This window comes from Drosophila elegans, unplaced genomic scaffold (genome assembly GCF_018152505.1).
Source record: "Drosophila elegans isolate 14027-0461.03 unplaced genomic scaffold, ASM1815250v1 contig_476, whole genome shotgun sequence".
Taxonomy (NCBI): domain Eukaryota; kingdom Metazoa; phylum Arthropoda; class Insecta; order Diptera; family Drosophilidae; genus Drosophila; species Drosophila elegans.
Window position 1 is genome coordinate 12,561,180 of NW_024545863.1, and position 25,140 is coordinate 12,586,319.

The window sequence follows — 25,140 nt, forward strand, 5'->3', positions numbered from 1 at the left end:
GAATGAACAGAGTGTAGGCAAAACAAAAATAAAAAACAAACAAACAAATTAATGCGTAACGCTTGATCTATAATTACTGATTCATTAGTGATCAGTGATCATTTACTCATTGCTGATGACAAATGGCATTTTATTAACATTTCCATAAGTTAAATGAAGCACATGGAACATACTTATTATGGAAGATGCAGGCGCAGTAGCAAAATAGCGTCTTCGCATACGCCACCCGGAGGACATGGTTCCTATAGAACCACCTGATGATTGACAATCTATGACAAACTATATACTGTCTCAGAAATCGAGCAGCTACTACCTGAATTTTTAGTATCTTTGGAAAATTCCTTCATATATTTTGCGAACAAGGATACTCTTGTGTGGCGTTGGCTACTTATTAATAAATAAAAAAAATGTGCGGTGTTTTATTACTTGTTTTATTTGAATTTTTTTTATGATTTTAAAATTGTAACACTTTACCGCATATGACTTGCCATCCCAAGGATATAGAAAAATACTGCGCCTATCGATACAACGTTGTTTGGCCGGCATTAGTGGCAAGTTCCACCCCTAAATAAGACTTGTGGCCGCTTAATTTGCAGCACATTGGCTTCTACTTTAATTTCCTCAACACAAATGGTAAACATTCAGTAGGACCTGCCATTCTTTTCATATTGGCTCTAATTTTACCTCGAAGCATGTCAGATAATTCGACTTTCAGATCTCTAGTAAGTTCTTTCACAGACCCCATCGCGGCTATTCAGATTTAACATGTTCTATTCAACAGAGCTCAACTGAAGAATATTCATTTTTTTCGGATAACGACACTAGATCTGTCTCCAGTCCTAGCTCCGTCTTCAGTGTATTTTCCAACGATAGCTTGCTGTCCACGACGGAGCTATACCCCACAGACATGAGCCACAATGAATCCCAATCCTCTTCGTTTGACGGTATCAGATCACTCTCCGCGAATGTGGCCCAGATGGAAGCCGAGCTAGATAGCCGTAGGTCCAGGATTGGCTTAAGTGCATATAGGACATCCAGTAACTAGTTTTCTCTTTCAGTCAATCGCTATTGCGAGGAGGTTGTGGCCCACATTGTCAACGACAACTCTCCCACGCTCAGCTCAACGCCAACGATCGTGCGTGGTAACCGCCGCAGGAGTGACAGTAAGTGGAAGTCAAGTCCAAATCCCATATCCCCATGTTTTATTAAATGCTGATTCCAATTTCTTTAGTAAGCCCAGTGGAAGTGATAGATCTGTCCCATCTGGAGTTGATACCACGCATCCGATCCGCCCGGAATCGTGCTCCCGACGCTGTGATTGACTTGTGCACGCCTGATAGACCAATAAGTCGTCCATTAAACTTCCCATCCGATGACTCTTATACCGGTCCCCGTCGTCGCCGCACCTTCGCTCAGTCGTCCGCAAGTTCTCAAGTGGTGGATGTCGAGGATGTGTCGCCACCGAAACGCATCCAACCCGATCCGAACGTGTCCCAGAAGGAGGACTCCTACAAGTGTCCGGTCTGCATGGACAGTGTGATCAAGCGCGAGCCGGTGGCAACCAAATGTGGACATGTCTTCTGCCGAGAATGCATCCAAACTGCCATTAGTGCTACGCACAAGTGCCCGATGTGTAACAAAAAGCTAACAATCCGTCAATTTTCTCGTATTTATTTGTAAGATCCTTATTTTGTGTTATGTTGGAATTGCTCTGCGAGCCACGTTTAAATTTATGTTTCTATATACAAGTATTTTTAGTTGTCTTAAGTTATGAATTAATAGAAAAAGTTAAAGACGGCCTAGAATGCCTGGTCTTGTGATTTATATACTAGATTTTGCGGTATTTATTTTTTTCATTTATAAAATTATTAATACGTAGAGTTACTCAAATAAAAGCATTCCGAAATATAAATAAAACCATTGTCAGGAGAAATTAAAAAAAAAATTAAATTAAGCTTAAGACGAACTTATTGGCTGACAGCTCCTTGTTTAATGTAAATATGGTTAAATAAAGTTGCCAGATTTTTTTTTCTAATTTAATTTTTATTTACAATCTGTCTAATGACAACAAGTAAATTGTATGACTAATATTTACATAACAGGAATAGCAGGTTTCACTGGAAGTAGCAGATTTCCTGCTATTAATTTAATTTCTCGTTTACTTAAATTTACCTATCAGGGAGATCAAGAATGTGGAATCTAAAGTTGCCAGATGTCTGCAATTATTATTATTGTAGGGTTGCTGCCTAAAAATTGAAAGCTGTTTGTTGATGGTAACTCTTCTCTTTTTATTCTGACATACATACGTCAGATGTGAACTGTCAAAATTTCCCAAGCAGAGGACCGACAACGATACGTCTAATAATTAAAAAAAAAAAAACATGAGTGAAAATCAGGAACAAGGTGCGGGATTAGTTCCACCTTGCGTTGACTGGGATAATAACGAAGATGCAGGTACTGTTGGTGTAATATGAAATATATGTAAGCCATTACCTGCCGAAATTTTCTAGCTTCCGAGAGCTCGGAACATGAGTCGACAGCTTCTGTGGATGATCGCCCCGTGTGTTCCATTTGCGGTACTCCCTTCGACGGTCCAATAGAAATGGACCATGTGCGCACTCGCAACACCGCGCCGAGCGGTCCTGCAGATGAAAGCGTTAACCACACGCCTTCTGACCATCAGCAGTCTGTTGGGATCAACGTCAGCATAGCTATTGCCCCAGCCGGTGGACCACCAGTTACAATTGGATTTACTGGTACGTAGACTCTGTTGTCACATCAATAATCAACGTTCAACGCAATGTTGAAATTTAACATTTAATTCTTGTGCTTCATGTTTAAAGTTCTAACCTAGTGTTGTTTCTATTCAAACCCTATACATTGGTAATAGTGTAGTAATAAGAACTAAATTAGCAACTACTCTTAATATAAACATGGCCAAAGTAGTTTTAAGTTATATTGTTAAGTTATATTTTAATATGTGTGTAACCCTGGATATATTTTGGGTGTGCTATCACTGGTTTGTAAAAGCATCAATGTGTTTTGCATCCCTAAAAAAACGCACGAACGAAAAAGAGGGATTCATTCGAAAAAGCGTGGCCGGTGCGCTCAAAAGAAAAGCTAAATGAAAGATAATTAAATTAAAGCAGAACAAAGAACACTATAATAGTAATGTAATTGCAGGATAATAATAATTAGAATAGTTTAACGTTGACTTCCATACTTGTATTTGTAATTTTATTAACTGCTTTTCATAAAATGAAACATTTTAAAATATTTACATATATATTTGCTAAAATTGTAAAAAAGTCAGATAATTTGTTAATGGTAGATTACAATGGTCGCTACAACGTTGTTTGGCCGGCATTAGTGGCAAGTTCCACCCCTAAATAAGACTTGTGGCCGCTAAATTTGCAGCACATTGGCTTCTACTTTAATTTCCACAACACAAATGGTAAACATTCAGTAGGACCTGCCATTCTTTTCATATTGGCTCTAATTTTACCTCGAAGCATGTCAGATAATTCGACTTTCAGATTTATTCAGATTTAACTTGTTCTATTCAACAGAGCTCAACTGAAGAATATTCATTTCTTTCGGATAACGACACCAGATCTGTCTCCAGTCCTAGCTCCGTCTTCAGTGTCTTTTCCAACGATAGCTTGCTGTCCACGACGGAGCTATACCCCACAGACATGAGCCACAATGAATCCCAATCCTCTTCGTTTGACGGTATCAGATCACTCTCCGCGAATGTGGCCCAGATGGAAGCCGAGCTAGATAGCCGTAGGTCCAGGATTGCCTTAAGTGCATATAGGACATCCACTAACTAGTTTATTTTTCAGTCAATCGCTATCGCAGGCTCAGCTCAACGCCAACGATCGTGCGTGGTAACCGCCGCAGGAGTGACAGTAAGTGGAAGTCAAGTCCAAATCCCATATCCCCATGTTTTTTTAAATGCTGATTCCAATTTCTTTAGTAAGCCCAGTGGAAGTGATAGATCTGTCCCATCTGGAGTTGATACCACGGATCCGATCCGCCCGGAATCGTGCTCCCGACGCTGTGATTGACTTGTGCACGCCTGATAGACCAATAAGTCGTCCATTAAACTTCCCATCCGATGACTCTTATACCGGTCCCCGTCGTCGCCGCACCTTCGCTCAGTCGTCCGCAAGTTCTCAAGTGGTGGATGTCGAGGATGTGTCGCCACCGAAACGCATCCAACCCGATCCGAACGTGTCCCAGAAGGAGGACTCCTACAAGTGTCCGGTCTGCATGGACAGTGTGATCAAGCGCGAGCCGGTGGCAACCGAATGTGGACATGTCTTCTGCCGAGAATGCATCCAAACTGCCATTAGTGTTACGCACAAGTGCCCGATGTGTAACAAAAAGCTAACAATCCGTCAATTTTCTCGTATTTATTTGTAAGATCCTTATTTTGTGTTATGTTGGAATTGCTCTGCGAGCCACTTTTAAATTTATGTTGCTATATGCAAGTATTTTTAGTTGTCTTAAGTTATGAATTAAAAGAAAAAGTAAAAGACGGCCTAGAATGCCTGGTCTTGTGATTTATATACTAGATTTTGCGGTATTTTTTTTTTTCATTTATATAATTATTAATACGTAGAGTTACTCAAATAAAAGCATTCCGAAATATAAATAAACCCATTGTCAGGAAAAATAAACAAAAAATTAAATTAAGCTTAAGACGAACTTATTGGCTGACAACTCCTTGTTTAATGTAAATATGGTTAAATAAAGTTGCCAGATTTTTTTTTTCTAATTTAATTTTTATTTACAATCTGTCTAATGACAATAAGTAAATTGTATGACTAATATTTACATACGTAACAGGAATAGCAGGTTTCCAGTTTAATTCTATCTATCAGGGAGATCAAGAATGTGAAATCTAAAGTTGCCAGATGTCTGCAATTATTATTATTGTAGGGTTGCTGCCTAAAAATTGAAAGCTTTTTGCTGATGGTAACTCTTCTCTTTTTATTCTGACATATATACGTCAGATGTGAACTGTCAGAATTTCCCAAGCAGAGGACCGACAACGATACGTCTAATAATTAAAAAAAAAAAACATGAGTGAAAATCAGGAACAAGGTGCGGGATTAGTTCCACCTTGCGTTGACTGGGATAATAACGAAGATGCAGGTACTGTTGGTGTAATATGTAATATATGTAAGCCATTACCTGCCGAAATTCTCTAGCTTCCGAGAGCTCGGAACATGAGTCGACAGCTTCTGTGGATGATCGCCCCGTGTGTGCCATTTGCGGTACTCCCTTCGACGGTCCAATGGAAATGGACCATGTGCGCACTCGCAACACCGCGCCGAGCGGTCCTGCAGATGAAAGCGTTAACCACACGCCTTCTGACCATCAGCAGTCTGTTGGGATCAACGTCAGCATAGCTATTGCCCCAGCCGGTGGACCACCAGTTACAATTGGATTTACTGGTACGTAGACTCTGTTGTCACATCAATACTCAACGTTCAACGCAATTTAAATGTCAACATTTAATACTTGTGCTTCATGTTTAAAGTTCTAACCTAGTGTTATTTCTATTCAGACCCTATAAATTGGTAATAGTGTAGTAATAAGAACTAAGTTAGCAACTACTCTTAATATAAACATGGTCAAAGTAGTTTTAAGTTATATTGTTAAGTTATATTTTAATATGTGTGTAACCCTGGATATATTTTGGGTGTGCTATCACTGGTTTGTAAAAGCATCGATGTGTTTTGCATCCCTAAAAAAACGTACGAACGAAGAAGAGGGATTCATTCGAAAAGCGAAAGAAAAGCTGAATAAAAGATAATTAAATTAAAGCAGAACAAATAACACTATGATAGTAATGTAATTGCAGAATAGAAGTAATAATTAGAATAGTTTAACGTTGGCTTCCATACATGTATTTGTAATTTTATTAACTGCTTTTCATAAAATGAAACATTTTAAAATATTTATATGTTTGCTAAAATTGCAAAAAAGTCAGATAATTTGTTAATGGTAGATTTTGATTAACATATTTTGTTTTTTTTTCAGGTGGTGAAGCGATCTCTAGTCAAACACCCGCTTCTTTTATCTTGACAAATCGCCATCCTACCAACGTCTTCGTTCAGATTCAGCCAAATGGCTTGACTGCTGGTGGGTTCTTATGTTTTCCATATACTCCATATCAAATTTGATTTATTTATTGCATTTTTTCTATCTTTTTGTTGCTGCTCCAGCTCAAGGCCAGTCAACCAGTTGCAGCGAGGTGTTCATTTCCGAAAGTGTGGTTCGTTGCCCCATTTGCCTTCTCTTGGCCACCAATCCCCGTGCCACCAGTTGTGGCCACGTCTTTTGCGAACTGTGTCTGCAACGCGCCCTCGAATATCGTAAAATTTGCCCCACTTGCGGTGTGCCTCAGGAGTATATCAATTCTCTACAAATCTTTCCATGAACATAATGTTATAAGCCTTTGTTGCCAATAAACTTGAAAATTGGCCAATATATAATTAACAAGGGAATCAACTTCGGCAAGCCGCATTTTATATACCCTTGCAGCTATTCCAAAAATGTAATATTTTTTACCACAACAATTCCCTGTATCTTTAAAAAACAATGGAAGTAAGCCAATATAGATTTTCCGGTATCGATCCGATCGTTTCTATGTCAGCTAAATGATATTGTTATTCGATTTTAAAAAAATAAAAACTGTAATTGATTTAAAATCTGCCAAGTGGGCCACATAAAACTAGAAGGTCAGATTTTTATGGAACCTTTTGTATTCTGGGTTCATAACGACAAACAAAAATATACGTTTGGGCCGATTTTGAGGATTTCAAAGTTTTACGGAAGATACAGGGGTTCAAAACGTCAATTTTGGCCACTTTTTTGAAAAATTAGCACTTACTCTTTATTTAATAACTTCTGATTGGTAGGAGCTCGTTAAGTGCATTGCAATCTTCTGACTGAAATTTGTACACCCTCTGCAGGGTTATAAATGTTACGTAATCTCCTCATTTGTGTAGACTACTTTTTAGTCTCGAAAGATTTATTTGCGGGTCCTGAATTAAAGCACAAACCGTATTCAGATCACAGTAAGCAGTAGAACCAAGCCAAAATACTCAGTTCATAAAAACTCAATCGAGAGGCTAGGAATAAAGCTCAATCGAACTAGGAATAAAGCAAAGTAAAATGAGCCAAACCAGCCAAGTTGTTCCATCGGAGGGAAGTGGTGAGGACCAGCCACGCCATGTGGACCTTCCGGTGTACCCAAAGCCACTACCAGAAAGGGACATTAGCTACAGATTTGATGAGAACCAGTTCACGACGGTGGAGAAGGCGGCTTTGCGCAACGCCTGGCGTTTGATTGAGCCCTTCCAGCGCCGATTTGGCAAGGACAATTTCTACAGGTAGCTTCCCCGATCAGAGTTCTGTGGTATCCGCATTTGCGAACTAATTATTTGTGTGGCTTAGCTTTCTGACCCAGCACGAGGACCTAATCAACTTCTTTCGGCGCGATGGCAAGATCAACCTGAGTAAGCTTCATGGACACTCCCTTGCCATGATGAAACTGATGTCCAAACTGGTCCAAACGTTGGATACTAATCTAGCCTTTAGGCTGGCTTTGGATGAAAATCTTCCCGCACATCTGAAGAACGGCATCGAACCCGAATACATGAAGGTGAGTGTTACCGAATTACCATTTGTTAAGTGGCTCCAATCTTTTGTTAAACCAATTATATACTTAAAACGAAGTATACATGAATATTTCTTAGTTACACAATTTTACCTGATCGTATCTATGGCTGATATGGGAAAAGGTTGTCCGACGATATGTTAAGTTCCAAAAATCTATATTTTACACTGCGGCAAATAATTGTATGGTCAGTATGACATAAGTAAGATATAGTCAGCCGATTTGAAGTTGTAGGTTCAAACCGTATTTATCTTAAACACTATAAAAACATCATTTAGGGCAAAAACAGCTATTTTTACTCAGTTTAAAATAAAAACAGCAAAATTTAACTTAAAAATTTAATTTTAATTTAATTTAACTTAAAAAAAAAAAAACAATTGCGAAAGATTCAAAATTCTAGTTTTTAAACTGACAAGGGCAGGAAGATTTTTTCATTATATAAAATTATCTAGAAATAAAGATTTTTTTCAGAAACCAAACCTTGCCCAAATTATTTCCTTAAAAGTTAAAACTTTTTGTAATATCAAACAAGATATAAATCTAATAAAAGGCCTTCCCTGGTTTCCCACATATTACTAATTAGATGCTGGCCAATGCTCTTAAGAGCTACATTCTCCAGTCCTCTGTGATTGAAAATCATAATTCCTCCACACTGACGAACGCCCTGACCCGATTGGTAAAGATTATCGGGGAGTACGCCCTAGTGGATGTGGCCAGAAAACGAGCCCTGTCGACTGCTCTAAGGACCACTACTGGCGAAGCCGGAATCACAAAGGTCGTAACCTAAAGGAAATATTTCCGATCTTCTAAGTATGCTATGGAAAATCTTGCCAAACATGAAATTAAAATTAAATTGTGACTTTTGTTTATGAGTTTACCATATATTTGTTTGTGTTTCCTACCTATTTCTGGTTAATTCATTATCCCTAATATACTTTCGAGAGAATAATCAAAATTTCAGAATGAGCAACGAAAGAGTTACGAAACAGCTTTCCAGTATAGCGAATCTTATCTACCCAAAGCGTATACCAAAAATAAAATTTGGTCCTGTGAAGGACAACCTGGGATTTACGCTCAGCGAAAGAGTGGCCCTCAGGCAGGCTTGGAATTTGATCAGACCCTTTGAACGGCGCTATGGACAGGAAGTATTCTATAGATAATCAATCACCTTCAACTTAATGCGATTATCTTAAAAAGAATATGTGACAGCTACTTACACGATGCCTATTGGAGCATTCATAAGTTCAGGAACGGAGTGGACCTGAATCTGAAAGCTCTGCACACGCATGCGGTGAAGTTTATCCACTTTTTCGGTCTCCTGATCGAAGTGGAGGACCCAGTGGTGTTCCACCAGATGATCACTGACAACAACCTCACCCACAGCCGCTGCAAAGTGGGATCCGCTTATATTGGGGTGAGTTCGATATTGAGAAGGTCTTCTTTTTAGATTGTGATTCACAGAAAATATTCCATGTTTCACATTAAATTGAAAAATTATATGAACATTTGTTTAATTTGTCATTAATATTAATTTTAAGCAAAACAGGAAATTACTAAATAATATACAAATATTTAATGTTGTTTTTGATTCAGTTGGCTGATGAATCACTTTGCGGGCTGTCAATATACAATACGTTCAGCTAAGGGAAAGTAGGGATACAATGGCAATTCAACTCAACACGAAAATATTCTTAAATTAACTTCACCCTAAAAATTGTATGGCTATGCTGTGCTTTTTTTTTTTTACTAAAAATCACATCCATACAGTTCTGGTATTCTGGAAAAATGTCCCAAATATAACATGTATAAATAATAGACTCTTTTCGTTAAAACTGAGCGAATTACAGAAAAATTCCCCAACTACTTAACACAAATCCTTAAATAAAAGCATTTCATAATCTAAGGTTTATTGGTTTGTGTCATTTATTTTACAAAACGTCTTGCTAATCGCATTACTAGTCTAGAGCCACAGTAGCCGCGATCTAGTCGCCAATCCCAGATAAATTCCCCAGATTGCAGGTAGCACTTTGGGTCCGGAGACAGCAACTCCGGCGGCTCCACTCATAGCTTTGCCCTGCATCCGGTAGAACATGACGGAGATGCTCAGGGGCAGGGCCACCTCCAGTTCGCTATCGAGCTCCAGGTCATGTCGCTGGCCCAGAACCAGACGGCTGCTCTGCAGGACCCGCTGATGAGGAGCCCTGCCCTCCAGCAGGGTCTGCTCAGCCACATGGAACTCGTATGCCACGCTTAGGAATATGTTCCGGCAGCTGAGACTACGCTCCGCTTCGTTGTACACTGCCTGCACGGGTGGCGGCATCTCGTGGGCGTTCTCCGGGTATCGGAGCTCCAGCGGCATCCACTTGTCCGGCTGCGGTCTGCCCAGCTGCGAGACCAGCACCTTGGCCACGTCCTCCAGGTGGCTGCCATTGAGGGGCAACAGCTGCATCCAAATCTGGGCTTGCAGGCCCTGGCAGTATTCGGTGTGGTTGGCCTTCTTCTGGAGCAGGGGCGCCGCTTGGTGCAGCTGGCATCGGGTGAGGAGGTCCACACCGAATCGCAGGACTCTCTTGTGGTCCAGGATGCGTTGGCAGCTGCTTCCGGGAAGTTTCCGTGGGGGCAGCGGTGACCCGTTGATCTCACTAAAGTAGCTCAGTTTTCGTTCTTCTTCGCTGTTGTTCTGTGGCAGCGTTCTGGAGAGGATTAGCGGCGAGCCAGGCAGGTAGCCCAGTGGTCCCGAAGTAGGCTTAGCCAGCGAAGCATTTGGAGCGACATACCTGACTTCGCAGTGCAGCCAAAGGGAGTCGCTGTCATCCGCTGCCAGATTTGCCTCCTCTAGCAAAAGCTTCGCCTGCAGAATGTTTGTGAAATTGTGAACCAGAAGAAGCTCCACTTTATCCACCACAATATCCAGTTGGGTGTCGTTTCCTCGCTCCAGGCAATGCAAGGCGGTGCCATCGTCCCCTCTCTGACAGACCTCTATGGTCAGTCCCTCCACCTCCTGATCCTCTGGATCGTAGGGTTTGGCCAGCAGTTGGTGTGTGACGGTCAGATTGAGTATGCCCCAGAGGTGTTCCTGCAGCTGGGCAGAGTCCTTCATCCTGCAGCGGCTCCTGCTGGGCTGCAGATGCAGAACCGACTGCTTCAGCTGGCAACGGGAGCTCTCGTAGGCGGTGGGCAGCTCGAAAGTGGCCAGTTGTCTGGTCTCGGGCTGCCACAACTGCAAGGGCTGGCCGAACTTGTAGTGCGCTGCCGAGGATCGCGACTGATCGAAGTCCATGTCATAGGCTCCCAAGTAGTCCGTCCATTTGTGACGCTGCGAAGTATCCAAATCCGGCAACTGATCAGCGGTCTTGACCGTCTTTGTATTACTGCGGAAGACGCACAGCCACCCGTCATTCATCTGACACGTGGGCAAGCCATGGGTGTACTGGAAGTCCTCCAGCCGGGATTGCAGCTGCGGGAAAGAGGAACTGGCCATGCAGTTGAACACCTGGCCTGTCTCCGGCGGGCAGTCGATGTCACAGCAGCAGTTGAGGTCACACATATCGGAGTGCAGGTCGCAGGCGCAGTAGTGGGGACTGTTATCCTTGGGTATTCCTGGCCAAGAGGCAGACGCTTCAGTGGCGTCCAAAGGTTGAGCCTCCGCCGGGGACGGCAAAGCACTGGTTGGTGGTGCCACTGTGACCCTGGGCTTCTGTTGGCTGCGCGGTGGAAAGGTGTTTCCTGGAGTGCTGGCCACTTCCGGCCATGGACTGGCCGAGCTGGCCAGAGATCCACTGCTGGCAGACACAGTCGTGGCTGAAGATTCGGTGGTAGTGTGCGGAATTGGAGATTCAGTGCTGTTGTAGTTGTGCGAAATTCCTATTTTTATCGAACACGTCTGGTGAGTGGCCAAGCACAGCACGATGAGGACTAAATACCCGCTCATGACTACTTGAACTCCACGCCGTACTCCTCGAACTTTCGAAAAATAAGGTTCAGTTCAACGATGACTTTTCCCGAACTCAGGGTTTGCAGCTTGTAACTAGGAGAATAAATTAAAAAATTAAAATGGGTTCTAAGAAAAGTATTTTTTTTTTTTGGAAAACGCCACTGCCGCCGTTTAAATTGTATCGAATTGTTGTTAAAATGTGGGTGGTAAAAGGTGTAGTAACCAAACATTTCAGCGATCTACCGCTGTTTTTATAATATTTGACCTCACGAAGTTCTAGGGACAGACTTGGCTGCTTGTTATGATATAAAATAATACATTAAATGCATTTACTTAATGAAGTTTAAAAAGGCTTTTTTTTATCTGTATAAATACGGGTATACATAAAACATTTTTTGTATTTTTAACCGTATCTCAGCACGGAAATGAAAACCAAAATTCTTTTGGATCAAAATTGTATTTTTTTTATTTCCAGATAAAAATTGATTTACCTACATATAAAATACCCGTTCTGCTGCGTATACATTACTAGAAAATGCATGCCTAATCTAAACTCAATCTCCGCACTTGTCTGTCTTTGGATTGAAAGATTTCAAAATGGGTTATGAACTAATGTTAATTCTGCTTATTATAGTTGCATTTAAAAGATTCTTTGTAAAAACACGTGAAAAAATCATACATTTATTGGCTGCGGTTTACCTTTCTGAAGAATATTAACCTATATACTTAAGAGAGTCGGAAAAGTTTCACTTTTCAACAAAGACAATACAATCCCTTTACTATACATTTAACGGTCTTAAATCAAAATAAATGATAATTAAAGATTAGCAGGGTAGGGAACATGGGTCTTACCGCTCAACGCCCGAGTAGAGGAGATCCGTCTTGCTCAGGGCCGCTCCCCCGCCTCCGAACCGCTCGCGAAGCGACTGCCACAGGCCGTTGGGCGCAACCTTCCAGGTGCTGATCTCCAGGCGATGCGATCCGGGCGTGGACGGGACGTGCACGAAGCCGTAGCCGACGGGCCAGGACTGCTGCAGGACGTTCACGGCGTACACCTCCACCAGCAGACGGGGCCAGCCTTGGACGGAGGCGGAGGCCAGATGGATGTCCAGGGGTTGGGCAAAGTCCGAGCAGTTCTGCAGACGGTGCGATGCCACGGGACTCTGGCCCTGCACCTCGCCCTGGATCAAACGCCAGGCGTTTCCTTCGAAGGACACTCGTTTATCGACTCGCCAGGAGCAATTGCTACTTGGGACTTACCACTCTGCAGACTCCACTTGCAGTACAGGTGCGGTTCGGCAAAGTCAACTGCTTTCAATATCTGTCCAACTATGTGCAACTCCGCCATCAATTCATTGAAACCCTATTGAACACTCGGTGTGCTTCCTTCCAGATTATTTACTTTACTTTCTCCCGAGTGTTAGCCAGCCTGCAGTTTTCGGTTTTCGTTTTTCGGATTGTTGTTTTGGCAGTTGACCGTTGTCAAAGTAACTAAATTTTAGGGCGAGTGCTGCCAATTCAGGTGGAACGGCAAATGAACTGGTTCACATTTGTTAGCTGGCGGAACTTAAGCAAAATATAGTTGTTTATTTAGTGTTTATGTCAAAATAATAGTTTATTTATTTATTGACGTTTTCGATCACCATTTTAGTGCCTTACTATAATCCAATACTTCTATGCTATTTTTTTTACACAGATGCTATATGAAATTTATAAAAGTCCATCAGAGACTTTGCACAACCTTTTTACTTTGCAGGCTAACAGGCTTTCGTCAGAACAAAACGCAGTCCGACTTTAATATTTTTAAACAACATTATAGTAAATTAAAATAAAAGTTGTATTTGTTTTTAGCTGTATTATAAGCGTAAGCGTATGTCACAAGTAAAGGGCATTTATTAAAAACCGTGCCTAAAAAAATTGGCAAAAATAAACTTTTAATCAAAATGAACTACATAAGATAACATTATGAGTCGAAACACATGTAGTTCTTGTAAGTTTTTAATAACATAAATTAAAAATAGCATGGCAATGAATGTTTCATAAATAATAAAAAAGAGGAATTAACCATGCATCATTATTCTACTTAAGCGAAAAAAATAAGTATTAAAATTATTCAAACAATAATATGACAGCACAGTCCTCGAATCTTTAAAAAGTCGTATCTGTTGTTTAGTAATAAGTTACTTATGTACTTTGTATTTGAAAATAAATCAATTGTTTAAGAATTGGTTTACATAAATAAAATGTTCCTTTTTTGTAGTGTTTAAAAAAAATTATCTAAGAACTAAGACTTTGAGCAATTATTTCGTCTATGGCAGCTCTATGAAATCGTTGACTGATTTTAATAAAACTATATCCGTAATTCTTAGAAATTTAACCATTACATTATCTCGAAGCATATTGATTTATTTCGATTCATTATTTCTTAACAATTGTTCGTATGGAATATGATATAGTCGTCTAATTTGAATAAAATTTATAACCGTAATTCTGTAATATTAAAATAATATTTTGATATTACTTACAAAAATTATATTATATTACTTACAAAATTTCTTAATAAAACATTTACCTTACGCATTGAACTTAATCAATTTTTTCACATTGCATCCATCAGGATCTGGCCCAGGCCCTGGTGGACTATGTGCTGAAGGTTTTCCATAAGGTCAGGTGCCCATCGTTGGAAAGTGGCTTCAGGAAAATCGTCGAGAAGTTTCAAGGCTACCAGGACCTCCAGGCAATGAAAAACGGCGAAAAATTGACTGAGCAAGATGAGAATTAGCTCGACGCGTATTGGACTTTTGCTCTGATTAATCGCTTCCCGATCCGTATATTTATGACGAGAGTATTGAGGGTCACACAGCTCAGCTCCCAAGGGAAATCCAATGCATAAATCCAACTTATATCGGGCTGCTGCTGCCGACGTCGCTGCCGCGGCCACTGCCTCTGCCACTGCGATATCAGGCTCTAGTATCAGCCTCTGTCGCAGTCGCCGTCGCAGTCGCCGTCGCAGTCGCCGCCAATTTCGCTTAGCTGCTAAGCGATTCCCTTGGAGAAATTCAGTTCAGCGCGGACGCTCATCGCGCCCATCCACACGTTTCGATAGTTAAAGCCTCCACAGAATTGTAACTGATCAAAAAAGTGCCACCAGCCAAATAAAAACAAATACACCTAATATTATATCTCGTTAAGGCGGGAAAAATATTTTAATAGTACTAATTTCAAAGCAACCGCTTACATCATGGTGGCTACCGAGGACGTTAAGAAGGTAATTAAACTGGCAAGTTTTGTTTATTTTAGTTTAAGTGCAAGCTTTATGAAAAATCGATTTAAATATCAAATCTAAACTTATATTTTTGGTTTTTTTAGTTTTAGCAAAATTACCAAAATGTATTTCAACAAATGTTAATAGAAAATATGTTTATTATGCATACGACATGGTGACATGGTAATGTTCATGTTAAACATTTCAGTCAGTAAACTAGCTGCAAGGAATGCCTTAGATATAATTTCTTTAAAATATTAAAAATTATTATATTAACAAATTTATTAGCTAAAAAGTAAAATTGTATGCCATTTCATGTCATAAAAATTAAGAAACCTTTATCCATTACTCAGGATAATTTTTGTAAATATCGAAATTTATTTCCGACTTACGACACTGAGAGAAGAATTATTGTTAAACATCCATTTTAGATAAACAAAAACGTGAAAACTACCTATTTTATTTACAAAATTAACATAAATTTAGTTTGTCAACTTCCAGTAAATTCCATATATTTCTAAATCTAGTGAGCTTTGTTCTCAGATACTCAATAAGTGTGAATAAAATTTGGTTACCGGTTTAAATAGCCACTTAAATTTGCATTTATTGTCACAATCTTGCCCTCAATCAAAAAAATAATTTATTAGGCACTAATTGCGAAACGATTTCCAAGTGGCCAGCAGAAATATCTAATCGAACTACACCTCCTGCTGAAGAAGTCTACGCCAAATGCAAGATTTATAAAGGTCGTCCGCTTGAACAGTTTTGTTTACGGTTCCGTGTGTGAGGTTGTCAAGCTAACTTGGTGGCTATCGGCAGCCATAAACCAAAGATTAGAGCTGGCTTAGGGCCACAGGATCGAGAGTTTTGTACTTGGGGGGGTGGCACAGAGCACTATCTTGCCCTTGGCAGTGGGACAGACTGGGCACATTTATGCCAATCGATTGCTTGCCACTCGACAAGGTCTCTCAAGTGGCTCTTACCGAACGATTCGATGGGGCAGTAGTGTGTCGTATACGCGTAATTGAGCACTGGGCCGAAAAGCGCTTATCGGGGAGCGAGGGGTCTTACCAAGATTTTAGCAGGAGGTAGCAGCAGCCACGATCGGCGTGCGGTTCACGCAGCCACTAACTGCTTTCGATAATGGCCAATTAAGTGTCCACCTTTGAGCGTGACGCTGTGCTCTTTCATTTCAAATTTTTTTACGAACCATTACGAGTCGTCCAAATGATTCATTTGCAGACCGCCTGGTGATAAGGTCCGAATTTTTCGGTTTTTTTTCAGGATAGGCTTTATCAAATCGAGTCAGTAAAACAATAATCGTAGCAGCAATAAAATATAATACACATAATTTCAGTCGCGTGCCAATCACTTGATGTTGTTTATGTTTACTGGCATATTTATTTAGCCTGAGTTTATCTGGCTGGCACTGCACTGTCGGGCAATCTGCAGGGCAAAGTAATAATATTTACATATCAATAAGTTATGACACTTCATGGCCATTGGCATCCGGTGAAATGTGATTTGTAAAACTGCAAGCAATGTATGATTCAACTTTTCGCTTTGATGTAGTAAATGTTCTGAAAAATTGAGAACAGACAACAAGAAACAGAACCTTTTGTATTTCAAAATGAGTCATTGAAAACATAATTTTACGCAGATTAAAATATTGACAAATAATAAATATAATAACTAGTGAGTAAATAATAAATAAGTGCAGCTTATTTTTCCAACACACTTACATATATTTCGGAAAACTATATTTTTGATTGGCTTTGACCTTTTTATACATATATAATGAATGTTGGGAGATAAATATTCCCAGGCTCAATTATATCCCTAAACGGATCATAACTTTTTCAAGTAATGAGATTTTTGAAATATTTTCAATTCCAAATTGTAAAACTTTAAAATTTTAGCTAATAAAATTCAAAATAAATAAACTTAATTCCAGTTTAAGCTAGTTCTTTTACTTGCCAAAGAGACCTATTCGAATGACGTCGCCAAAGTCGATGCCCATTAGGAACTTAAGAAGATAGTTTATTGCGTTCTTGCCATTTTCATAGTCTATATTTAGGAGCATTTAAATGCACAGCACACCTTGAAACAGAAGCGGTAGTCAAGGGTAAACAATACCGCGCAGCAATATCGCTTTAATTACCGCATGGGCAACGGACTTGAGCAAATTAAGGGAATTGCGTCAATAAAAGATATTGTCTGTCGACTGAGTGAGCTGCAACGACACGGGCCGCAACAAAACCAAGGAAAATGTGGGCGTGTAGGCGGAAATACTGAACATAAAGCCCTCGTGCTCCGAATGTGCATATGAAGGTGGGTGTACGATTCCGAGTACGAGTACGAGTACTCGGAAATCGAGGAAATCGGGGCAAGTGCTTGGGAACAGGCCTCCCGAATGCAAAAAACATTCAAAGCACATGGCACAAGGCACTCGCTGAACTTGGCATCGGAAAAACAGCGAAAGGCGGCTGCACAAACAAAGTAAACAGTGCAAAGCATACGATGCAAACTAATTAGCATGTGATGTTTCTGAGCGCCCCTATATCTACACTGAGAAAATATCCCCAAAATCACAAATAATTACAAAACACAAACATTTAATAAATAAATAATATTGTAAATTAAAAATGTGGCTTAAAACAAAGCCTTAGACTACATTTTTAAAATCTTGTATTGGGGTTAAATTGTTCAGTTTTTTATTATTACTTATTCTTTAATTCTGTCTGTAGTTAATTTTTAAGTCATACTTAATAAAAGTAAACTTTAAAAATTTTTTTAGGTGTAACATACTATTAGACGCATTTTAAATACTTTTGTTTCTTGATTCTTTAACTAATTCTTAATTTAGAAAGTGTTAAGACTTGATTTTATTTAATTTTACTTTTTTATTTTATATAATAGCAAATGAAGAAAGTTTTAAAAAAAGTTATTTTAAGAAACGGACAAATAGGAAATGTTCATCAATGTTCAACAATTTATGAACTTGTTGAACGGTAAAAGAATATAAGACTCCAAGACTCCAATTCGACAAAAAAAGTCTCGGTTTCATAGTCGGTTTTTCTAAGTGTTTGGTGGGTGTGTCTGCCGCATCGTTCTGACCCCCTCTTGCTATCTCTGTCGCTCTCTATTGGCCTCTCGCTCGCTGCACCGGCGGCTGTTCGACTTGTTTGGGTGTAAATGTGGCGACAGGTTTCTTTTGGCATGCACTTGACGCCATTAAGATGGTCGTGATTTGTTTTATAATTAGACATTCCGTTTTAATAACATTTTAAACGGTCGCTTGAACTTTCATCAAGGAATCGGTTTCATAAGGAGCGATTGTATGTGGTTGTCATCTGCTCGGAGACAAGCTTCTATTTATGGGCGTAGAATACCCGATGAATGTGATTTCAGATGCCGGCACTTGGCAAATGCATTGCAAACGCACCGAATGCATTTAGCAATTTAATTTTAGCCGGCGCAGTGTCGGAAGTATTTGCTTGCTCGGACTTTGTTCGACTCAGGGGCGGTGGCGTATGCGTAATATCTGCGTGGTTTCATTTAAGAATGCGCTTCGAATTGATTTCCATTGATGAACAATTAAGATGACTATGCACATTAGTTTTAAGATTCTTGTTTAAGAATAATTGATTGACGGATAAATATGTCTTGGTTTAAAAAGTCCTTCCAACAGGTTGTTCACTTATCATTATTTTCATATGTAGATGTGCATAGCCTATTGCGAGGGAAATCTATTTGTCTCTGACGTAAAACAAAAGATTCGACTGCATCTGATGCGCGTAATCTGCTGGCAATCCAACGAAATGCCAACACAAGCGCCAGATAAAATAAAAGTTCTATGCACAATAGAAGAATTTTCGCCAAGATTCTCGTATGAAATACGTTTTTTCAAAGAGACCAAACGTTTCAGTCGACTCGAGGTGTTCGCACGAGACAATCCACTGCCCCCGAGGCAGCCACTAAATTTAGAGAAAAATCAAAACAAGAATATATTTATATATAGGAACGCGTTCCTAAGATAATTAATGAGAGCCGATAGAAATAAGTGAAATATATAAGCCGATATATACAAACCATAAAAAAGTGTGTTTTACACCAACAAAGCGTCATCAAATTTGGCACAGTGCGTTGTTTGTGCGATCGTCTTATATAAGGCGTTGGTAAAGAATCCGGAAATCGTTCAAATCTCATATGGACTCGGAAAAGGTGGTCCGCGCAATGGCACGTTGGTGGCAGGTAAATTCATCTTCATAATCTGAAAAGTTTTCAGACAACTGTGGCAATACACTGTAACGCACTGCCAAAAAGGTATTGTTATGCCTTAGCAATTTTCAGAAACGGAGAATACAAACAGTTTTTGTAAGCTATATGTTATAATATGGAATTTATTTGCATGTGTGATTATTTATGTTCAACATGATTTAAAAATTGGGAAAAGTTGAGCTAGTTGAAATTGAATGCCTCCAAAATACTTTAAAACATATAAATATGATTTATCAATACTTTTTAATTTATTATGTTCAAAATACGTATTTTTCCTTGCTGTAGCCACTATATAATTGTATTAATATCAACAAGTTTTTCAAGATTTATTCAACTTTTCTTTTAAAATAGTTTTGGCTTTGCCAATAGACATCTCTTTGAATTGAGTCTTTACATCGCTTACAGTTGGAATTTTCTTTAAGTATCTAGCTACTTTTATGCTAGTATGTATTGTTTTTATCAAAGTCCAAAGAAACATAAGCAATTTGCCAATAATCATAACTAGGCCAGCGAGAACACTAAGCAGGGCAGAAATTGTAATCATTTTGAAAAGAGTCCTCAGTCAACAGGAGTGATAAGATGAAGAGAAATGGATTTAAGGAAATTACTTTAAAATGTCGTTTGTTTCTTTTCGTCCTTGTAGACTGTCAGTCAAGAAGATGGGGACCAGAATTCACGGGACCCGATGAACTACGATCTCCTGCAGGAAGGCGTTGTGAAGACTTCAAAGACCCGCCAATATCTGGCGGCCATGATAAGTGAGAATAATAAGTTTATTTAATAGAATATGTACTTTATGGTGTTTTTTTTTATGAAATAATTACAGTTTGTCTGGGTGCGGTTGCTGCCGGTACTGCTCTAGCCTGGACGAGTCCTGTTTTTCCGCAAATCGTGATCAACAATGTGCCCACCAACTCCACAACCGGAAACTCCACGACAAATGCGACTAGTCCGGTTCCCAGTAATAGTGACATTCAACTGACCGAATCGCAATGTAAGTATCTTACTTATACGATTTCCCTTATGGTTTCATCCAAGTGTTCTTAGACTGCATTGATAACAGCCCTATTTTTAAATTGTAAATTTTGTTGGTTATAAAGCAAAGATGATTTATACACTGATTAGGGTTTTCTATGTCTATACACATTTGAACTTTATGTAAAATACATTAAAGTTAACAATATGGTCTAATATTTCCCACAATTTCAATGTGGCAAGTCAGATTTAAAATAAAATGGAAATATGTACTCAAAAATATTATATACATTAGCAAGTTGAAGGACCACAATGATTAAAAAACTGTTATATTATTTTTTTTGGGATATCTAGCGGGTGTTTGGCGGTCAAACTACATTGCCTTTTGTATTTGTTCAATCGACTAAGCCCTCAAAATAGAGTACGGATAGTCGTTACAAGTGGTTAGTATTTACGTGATTATAGATAGTAGAGATAATGAAATTCGAACATGGAGATCATACGTCATTGATAGGAGAAAAGCTCTCCCAAAACTTTTCTATGGTCGCTTGTATTTGCATTGTCTAATACACTTGTAAATTATTTTAATGTCCTTGTTTTTTTTGCAGCAAACTGGGTAAGCTCTCTTTTGGCTGCGGGTGCCCTTTTCGGTGCCCTGCCCTCCGGATTTATAGCTGATACGATCGGGCGGCGCTATACCGCCATGGTCATGGACGTGCCCTTTATTTTGGCCTGGCTTTCGATCAGTTTCGGCCAGACAGCCGGCTGGCTGTATGTGGGAAGATTTTTGATCGGTAGGTGGCTTAACATGCTTTACTGGAATACTACTACTAATACTGACCTTATTCCAGGTATATCCACTGGCAGCTTCTGCGTGGTGGCCCCCATGTACATATCGGAGATTGCGGAGACCAGCATTCGCGGCAGCCTGGGCACTTTGTTCCAGCTGCTCCTCACGATCGGCATTCTGTTCGTTTATGTGGTGGGCGCTGTGGTCCCGTGGACGACCCTGAGCATGCTCTGCCTTCTCATACCAATCCTGCTCCTAATCGGTCTGTTTTTTCTGCCCGAAACTCCAGTCTACCTGCTTAAAAGGGTATGTGGGCTGGGAAAACCATTTATAACTATACCCGTTCATTCATTGAAAATCATGTTGGTAGAAGGTAGAAGGAAGCGTTTCCGACCCTATAAACTATATATATTTTTGATCAGGATAAATAGTCGAGTCCATCTAGCCATGTCCGTCTGTTTTTTCGTCGGTTTATTTCAAAACGGAGTCACGTCGTTTTATGACATGTAAGACCTTACCTGTGAAATGTTTCGGTCATATTCATCGTTAGACTAATTAATTTTCAAAATTGTGTTATTATTTTTGAAATAGTTATTAGTTATTAAGTCCTCTGTCCTGCTCTGCCGCCGCTCTCCCGCTGCTCTGCTGCCGCTCTACCGGTAATTGCTGATGCAGAGAGACAGAACGAAAGAACTTTTAGCGGGGGGTGAACGCTCTTAACTTTTAGTGTTGGCTGTACAGTTCGACAGTTGGCGCCACATAAGCTCCAATTGTTTTGTGGTGAAATATTTAGTTTGAAGTTTGTAAGCTAAGTAACGGGTATCTAACAGTCGGGAAACTCAACTAAAGCGGTCTTTCCTGGTTCTTTGAAAGACTATATAATGTATTTACCTACTTTTTACTTAATTTTGTCTTGCAGGGCGATCGCGCCGAGGCCAACCGCTCGCTGAAATGGCTGTGGGGTAAGTACTGCGACAGCCGCACGGCCATCCAGACGATCCAACACGATCTGGACAACTCCGGTGCGGACGCCTCCATCATGGATCTGTTCAGCAATCGCGCCTCCCGCAACGGCCTGGTAATCTCCGTGCTCCTGATGGTGTTCCAGCAGTTCTCGGGCATCAACGCGGTGATATTTTACACAAACCAGATCTTCAAGTCGGCCGGCAGCACTCTGGACCCCAACGTGTGCTCCATAATCGTGGGCGTGGTGCAGGTGATCATGACCCTGACCTCCTCGCTGCTGATCGACAAGGCGGGTCGCAAGATCCTGCTGATCGCCAGCAGCTCGATCATGACCGTCTGCCTGGCCATGCTGGGTGCCTACTTCACGATCAAGGCGAACGGAGGAGCCGCCTCCATCGGCATGCTGCCCCTGATCTGTGTGGTGTGCTTCATCGTCAGCTTCTCGGTGGGCTACGGGCCCATTCCCTGGCTGATGATGGGCGAACTCTTCCTGCCGGACGTGAAGGGCACCGCCGTCTCCCTGACCGTCATGATCAACTGGGTGTGTGTGTTCGTGGTGACCTGGTGCTTCGGCTCGTTGCGGTCCTTGGGAGACGATGTGCCCTTCTGGTTCTTTAGCGGCTGCATGGGTGTGGCCACTGTCTACGTGGCCCTCGTCCTGCAGGAGACGAAGGGCAAGAGTGCCAGCCAAATCCAGAGCTGGCTGAGCGGTCGCTAGGGAATCCCTTCTGGATACCGCTTCAGTTATTCTAGCTAAATGCCATTGAACTCGTAGGTGGATAAGCTGAAATGCCAAAAAGTAATGTAGGAATTTGGAGGGTCTTGATTTAATACCTTTGCAAGGAAGATGATGCTTCTCCTCAATTGATTTTCATTTCAAAAACAACAACTCACGCAGGAAAATAATCATTAAGCAAAAGTAATTTTTTTTTATTTTCACTTATAATTCCATCGAAATCTAAGAGAAGCCATTATATACATTATCTTTTGCAAAGGTATAGAAAAAACCATTTCGGATCTAAGGACAATAATATGCAAAATGTACAACTTAACTTATTAATGTTCCACAATGTTCATAGTGTTTGAATTGTCTTCAATGCTTACGTTTAGTGTAGTTCAACTAGTTCCTAAGTACTCATGGTTACGCCCACTTAATGATCTAAGATTCGACGGAGTTTCAACCTGTTTGGTACTCTCCTTTTTGTATAAACTTCCTGCTGTACGTGAATGTACGTTAAGATGGCAAAGACATATACCTATACATACACTTACGTGTACTTATTATAATAAATGTACATATATTTGATAATAAACGTAAATTATACAGAAATCATAGTGTTTGTGGGTCAGATTGATAACGATAATAAAAGCAGCGCCAGGGTACGCCCCTTAAAATGCGAAATTAGATCACTATCAGGCGCTTCCAATCTATCGGCTGGACGTTGGCGACAGGCCACGCCCACTCCTGGCGCCACAGCTCGTCGACTTTCCAACCCCCATACCAATCCCAATTCCCACCCCCTTTCCACGGTCAGTGTGAAGGTCATCGGGGGCTGATTGATTGATCGACATCGCAATCGCTAGATCGACGCACAAAATGCAAATTGAAATCGTGCCAGCCGTAGTACAGGCTATCCCACTTTGTTCGATTGCCGGCATTTCTATGCAAATATTTAACGCAATTGCAGGAAGCCCATCGAAGCGTGTATTTGCTTGGATATTTGCTCACATGCTCAACAGGTTGTCCACAATCAACGAGCAGCTAAATACAAATGGCAAATAAAATAGTGATACTGCCGCTGGAGATCATTAGGTATATGTAGTTTACAGCTATTGCCGATACTTTGAATTGCCGTTCGACGTTTGAGTGTCTGGTAAATAAATTGGTATTATTGATTAGGGATTAGCTTGTACAGAATAAAGTGCATAAGTAAGATGTAAACAGGTGTGCAAATTATTCTTTATACAGAATAAACATTTTAAATGCAACAAAGTTAAAAATAAATACTGTTTAAGAATTTATTTCATCAATGTAACTTACACATATAGGGTTTTTTAAATCTTTAGGAATTGGCCATCAACTTCCTTTTATTTAAACATTTAATTTAAGTGCTACCAATAAGTAACCGTAAGACTATTCCAAAATTGTTTAGTCTTTTTTAAAAAATGGGTGTGAAATACTCTTAATAAATAGTGGTAGAGGAAGTATATATTTTGTATGTACATAAAAATATAATAACATTTACATGTATGTTAAATTTGTAAGACATATATTTACATGTGAATTAATAGTTTATAAATTTATTTGGAACAGTATATATTTGGGTTCGCAAATAGTTTTCCAGTCTTTTATATCTCAAAGACCAATACAGTTGTTATCAACGTGTATTACATGTTTGCACTATTAAGTTTGTTATCAAATAGCAATAAAACACTTTACCACTTTTGGTAGCTACTTTTTTTTTATGATAGAATTATTGATTTATGAGCTGTTTATCTCATACTAAGTGCTCTATTTGTTAGTTTATTTGTTAAAATAATAAATATTAATTAATGTTTATCCATATTAAGCATATTATCATTTTTACACCCTTGCACAGGGAAAATGAACAAAAATTATATTTTCGCTGGACAATATATAGATGCCAAAGGAACTATAGAACTATTCATAGACTTACTATTTTAAAAACATATATTTTTTAAAAACTGCAAGGGTGTATTAACTTCGACTTGCCAAACATTGCTTCCTTTTGTGTTAAGTTATATAAATGAGAATGTTCTAAAAAAGGAACCTGACAAAATGCAACTTATTTCCGATTTGGCAACAAAACGAGCCTCTCGTTTTTCCATTTACATAGTGCAACAAATCATTAATGTTTTTTCACATTACAAAATTTGTCAAGACGTGATAACCAGTTTGTAAAAAATGCTACTGCTGCTTGCAGCTTTATCATTATTCAGGCCCCCGAATGAAATTCACTTTCACGATTTAAATTTAACAGAATGTCGTAAATAAACGCACCGGCTTCTGGCTTGTAGTTCCCATGTATATCATGTGGCCGGTTCCGGATGGCGTTAACCAGAATCCCCGCTTCGCCGGGCCACGTCGATATAAGGCACTTAAAGTGCCTACACCGGAGACATTTCAATTAGCAGATGTGTGGGGCACGCACGTTATACGCCGACTAGTCAAGCGACTTAATTGTGTATGTACTAACTGTATTGATAAGGCA

The 25,140-nt window shown here is 39.8% G+C and overlaps 8 protein-coding genes across 9 annotated transcripts; 6 read left to right on the plus strand and 2 right to left on the minus strand.

Moving 5' to 3' along the window:
- Positions 1–553: 553 nt before the first annotated feature.
- LOC108148204 (E3 ubiquitin-protein ligase RNF4-like) lies at positions 554–1,986 on the plus strand. Its single transcript, XM_017275111.2, has 4 exons — positions 554–722; positions 782–998; positions 1,059–1,163; positions 1,232–1,986. The coding sequence occupies exons 1-4, from the start codon at positions 693–695 to the stop codon at positions 1,678–1,680; spliced, it is 801 nt and encodes a 266-aa protein (XP_017130600.1). The 5' UTR covers positions 554–692; the 3' UTR covers positions 1,681–1,986.
- Positions 1,987–3,488: 1,502 nt separating this feature from the next.
- On the plus strand, positions 3,489–4,572 carry LOC108148205 (E3 ubiquitin-protein ligase RNF4-like). Its single transcript, XM_017275112.2, has 4 exons — positions 3,489–3,515; positions 3,570–3,786; positions 3,846–3,911; positions 3,980–4,572. Exons 2-4 carry the CDS (start codon positions 3,696–3,698, stop codon positions 4,426–4,428), a joined length of 606 nt encoding a protein of 201 aa, XP_017130601.1. The 5' UTR covers positions 3,489–3,515; positions 3,570–3,695; the 3' UTR covers positions 4,429–4,572.
- Positions 4,573–5,054: 482 nt separating this feature from the next.
- Positions 5,055–6,520, plus strand: LOC108148247. The gene is made up of 4 exons (XM_017275164.2): positions 5,055–5,163; positions 5,220–5,465; positions 6,055–6,156; positions 6,240–6,520. The coding sequence occupies exons 1-4, from the start codon at positions 5,091–5,093 to the stop codon at positions 6,452–6,454; spliced, it is 636 nt and encodes a 211-aa protein (XP_017130653.2). The 5' UTR covers positions 5,055–5,090; the 3' UTR covers positions 6,455–6,520.
- Positions 6,521–7,103: 583 nt separating this feature from the next.
- LOC108148245 lies at positions 7,104–8,568 on the plus strand. Its single transcript, XM_017275162.2, has 3 exons — positions 7,104–7,409; positions 7,474–7,681; positions 8,280–8,568. Exons 1-3 carry the CDS (start codon positions 7,192–7,194, stop codon positions 8,481–8,483), a joined length of 630 nt encoding a protein of 209 aa, XP_017130651.1. The 5' UTR covers positions 7,104–7,191; the 3' UTR covers positions 8,484–8,568.
- An 80-nt stretch (positions 8,569–8,648) lies between these two features.
- Positions 8,649–14,440, plus strand: LOC108148189. The gene is given in 4 exon segments (XM_017275095.2): positions 8,649–8,848; positions 8,902–9,110; positions 14,248–14,382; positions 14,384–14,440. Coding segments are annotated over 4 exon segments (591 nt in total). The 5' UTR covers positions 8,649–8,658.
- LOC108148398 (tectonic) lies at positions 9,597–11,627 on the minus strand. The gene has a single exon (XM_017275431.2). It carries the CDS (start codon positions 11,625–11,627, stop codon positions 9,657–9,659), a length of 1,971 nt encoding a protein of 656 aa, XP_017130920.1. The 3' UTR covers positions 9,597–9,656.
- LOC108148399 (B9 domain-containing protein 2) lies at positions 11,611–13,115 on the minus strand. The gene is made up of 3 exons (XM_017275432.2): positions 12,891–13,115; positions 12,483–12,834; positions 11,611–11,723 (listed from the first exon to the last, which is right to left on the minus strand). Exons 1-3 carry the CDS (start codon positions 12,976–12,978, stop codon positions 11,630–11,632), a joined length of 534 nt encoding a protein of 177 aa, XP_017130921.1. The 5' UTR covers positions 12,979–13,115; the 3' UTR covers positions 11,611–11,629.
- Positions 14,441–14,706: 266 nt separating the features above from the next.
- LOC108148363 (facilitated trehalose transporter Tret1-2 homolog) lies at positions 14,707–23,237 on the plus strand. 2 transcript variants are annotated; one of them, XM_017275383.2, is made up of 6 exons: positions 14,707–14,898; positions 19,820–19,934; positions 20,003–20,170; positions 20,760–20,945; positions 21,003–21,247; positions 21,861–23,237. In XM_017275383.2, the coding sequence occupies exons 1-6, from the start codon at positions 14,872–14,874 to the stop codon at positions 22,623–22,625; spliced, it is 1,506 nt and encodes a 501-aa protein (XP_017130872.1). In that variant the 5' UTR covers positions 14,707–14,871; the 3' UTR covers positions 22,626–23,237. The 2 variants fall into 2 exon arrangements, with proteins under 2 accessions (XP_017130872.1, XP_017130871.1); XM_017275382.2 differs by lacking the exon at positions 14,707–14,898 and adding an exon at positions 18,847–19,149.
- The last annotated feature ends 1,903 nt before the right edge of the window (positions 23,238–25,140 follow it).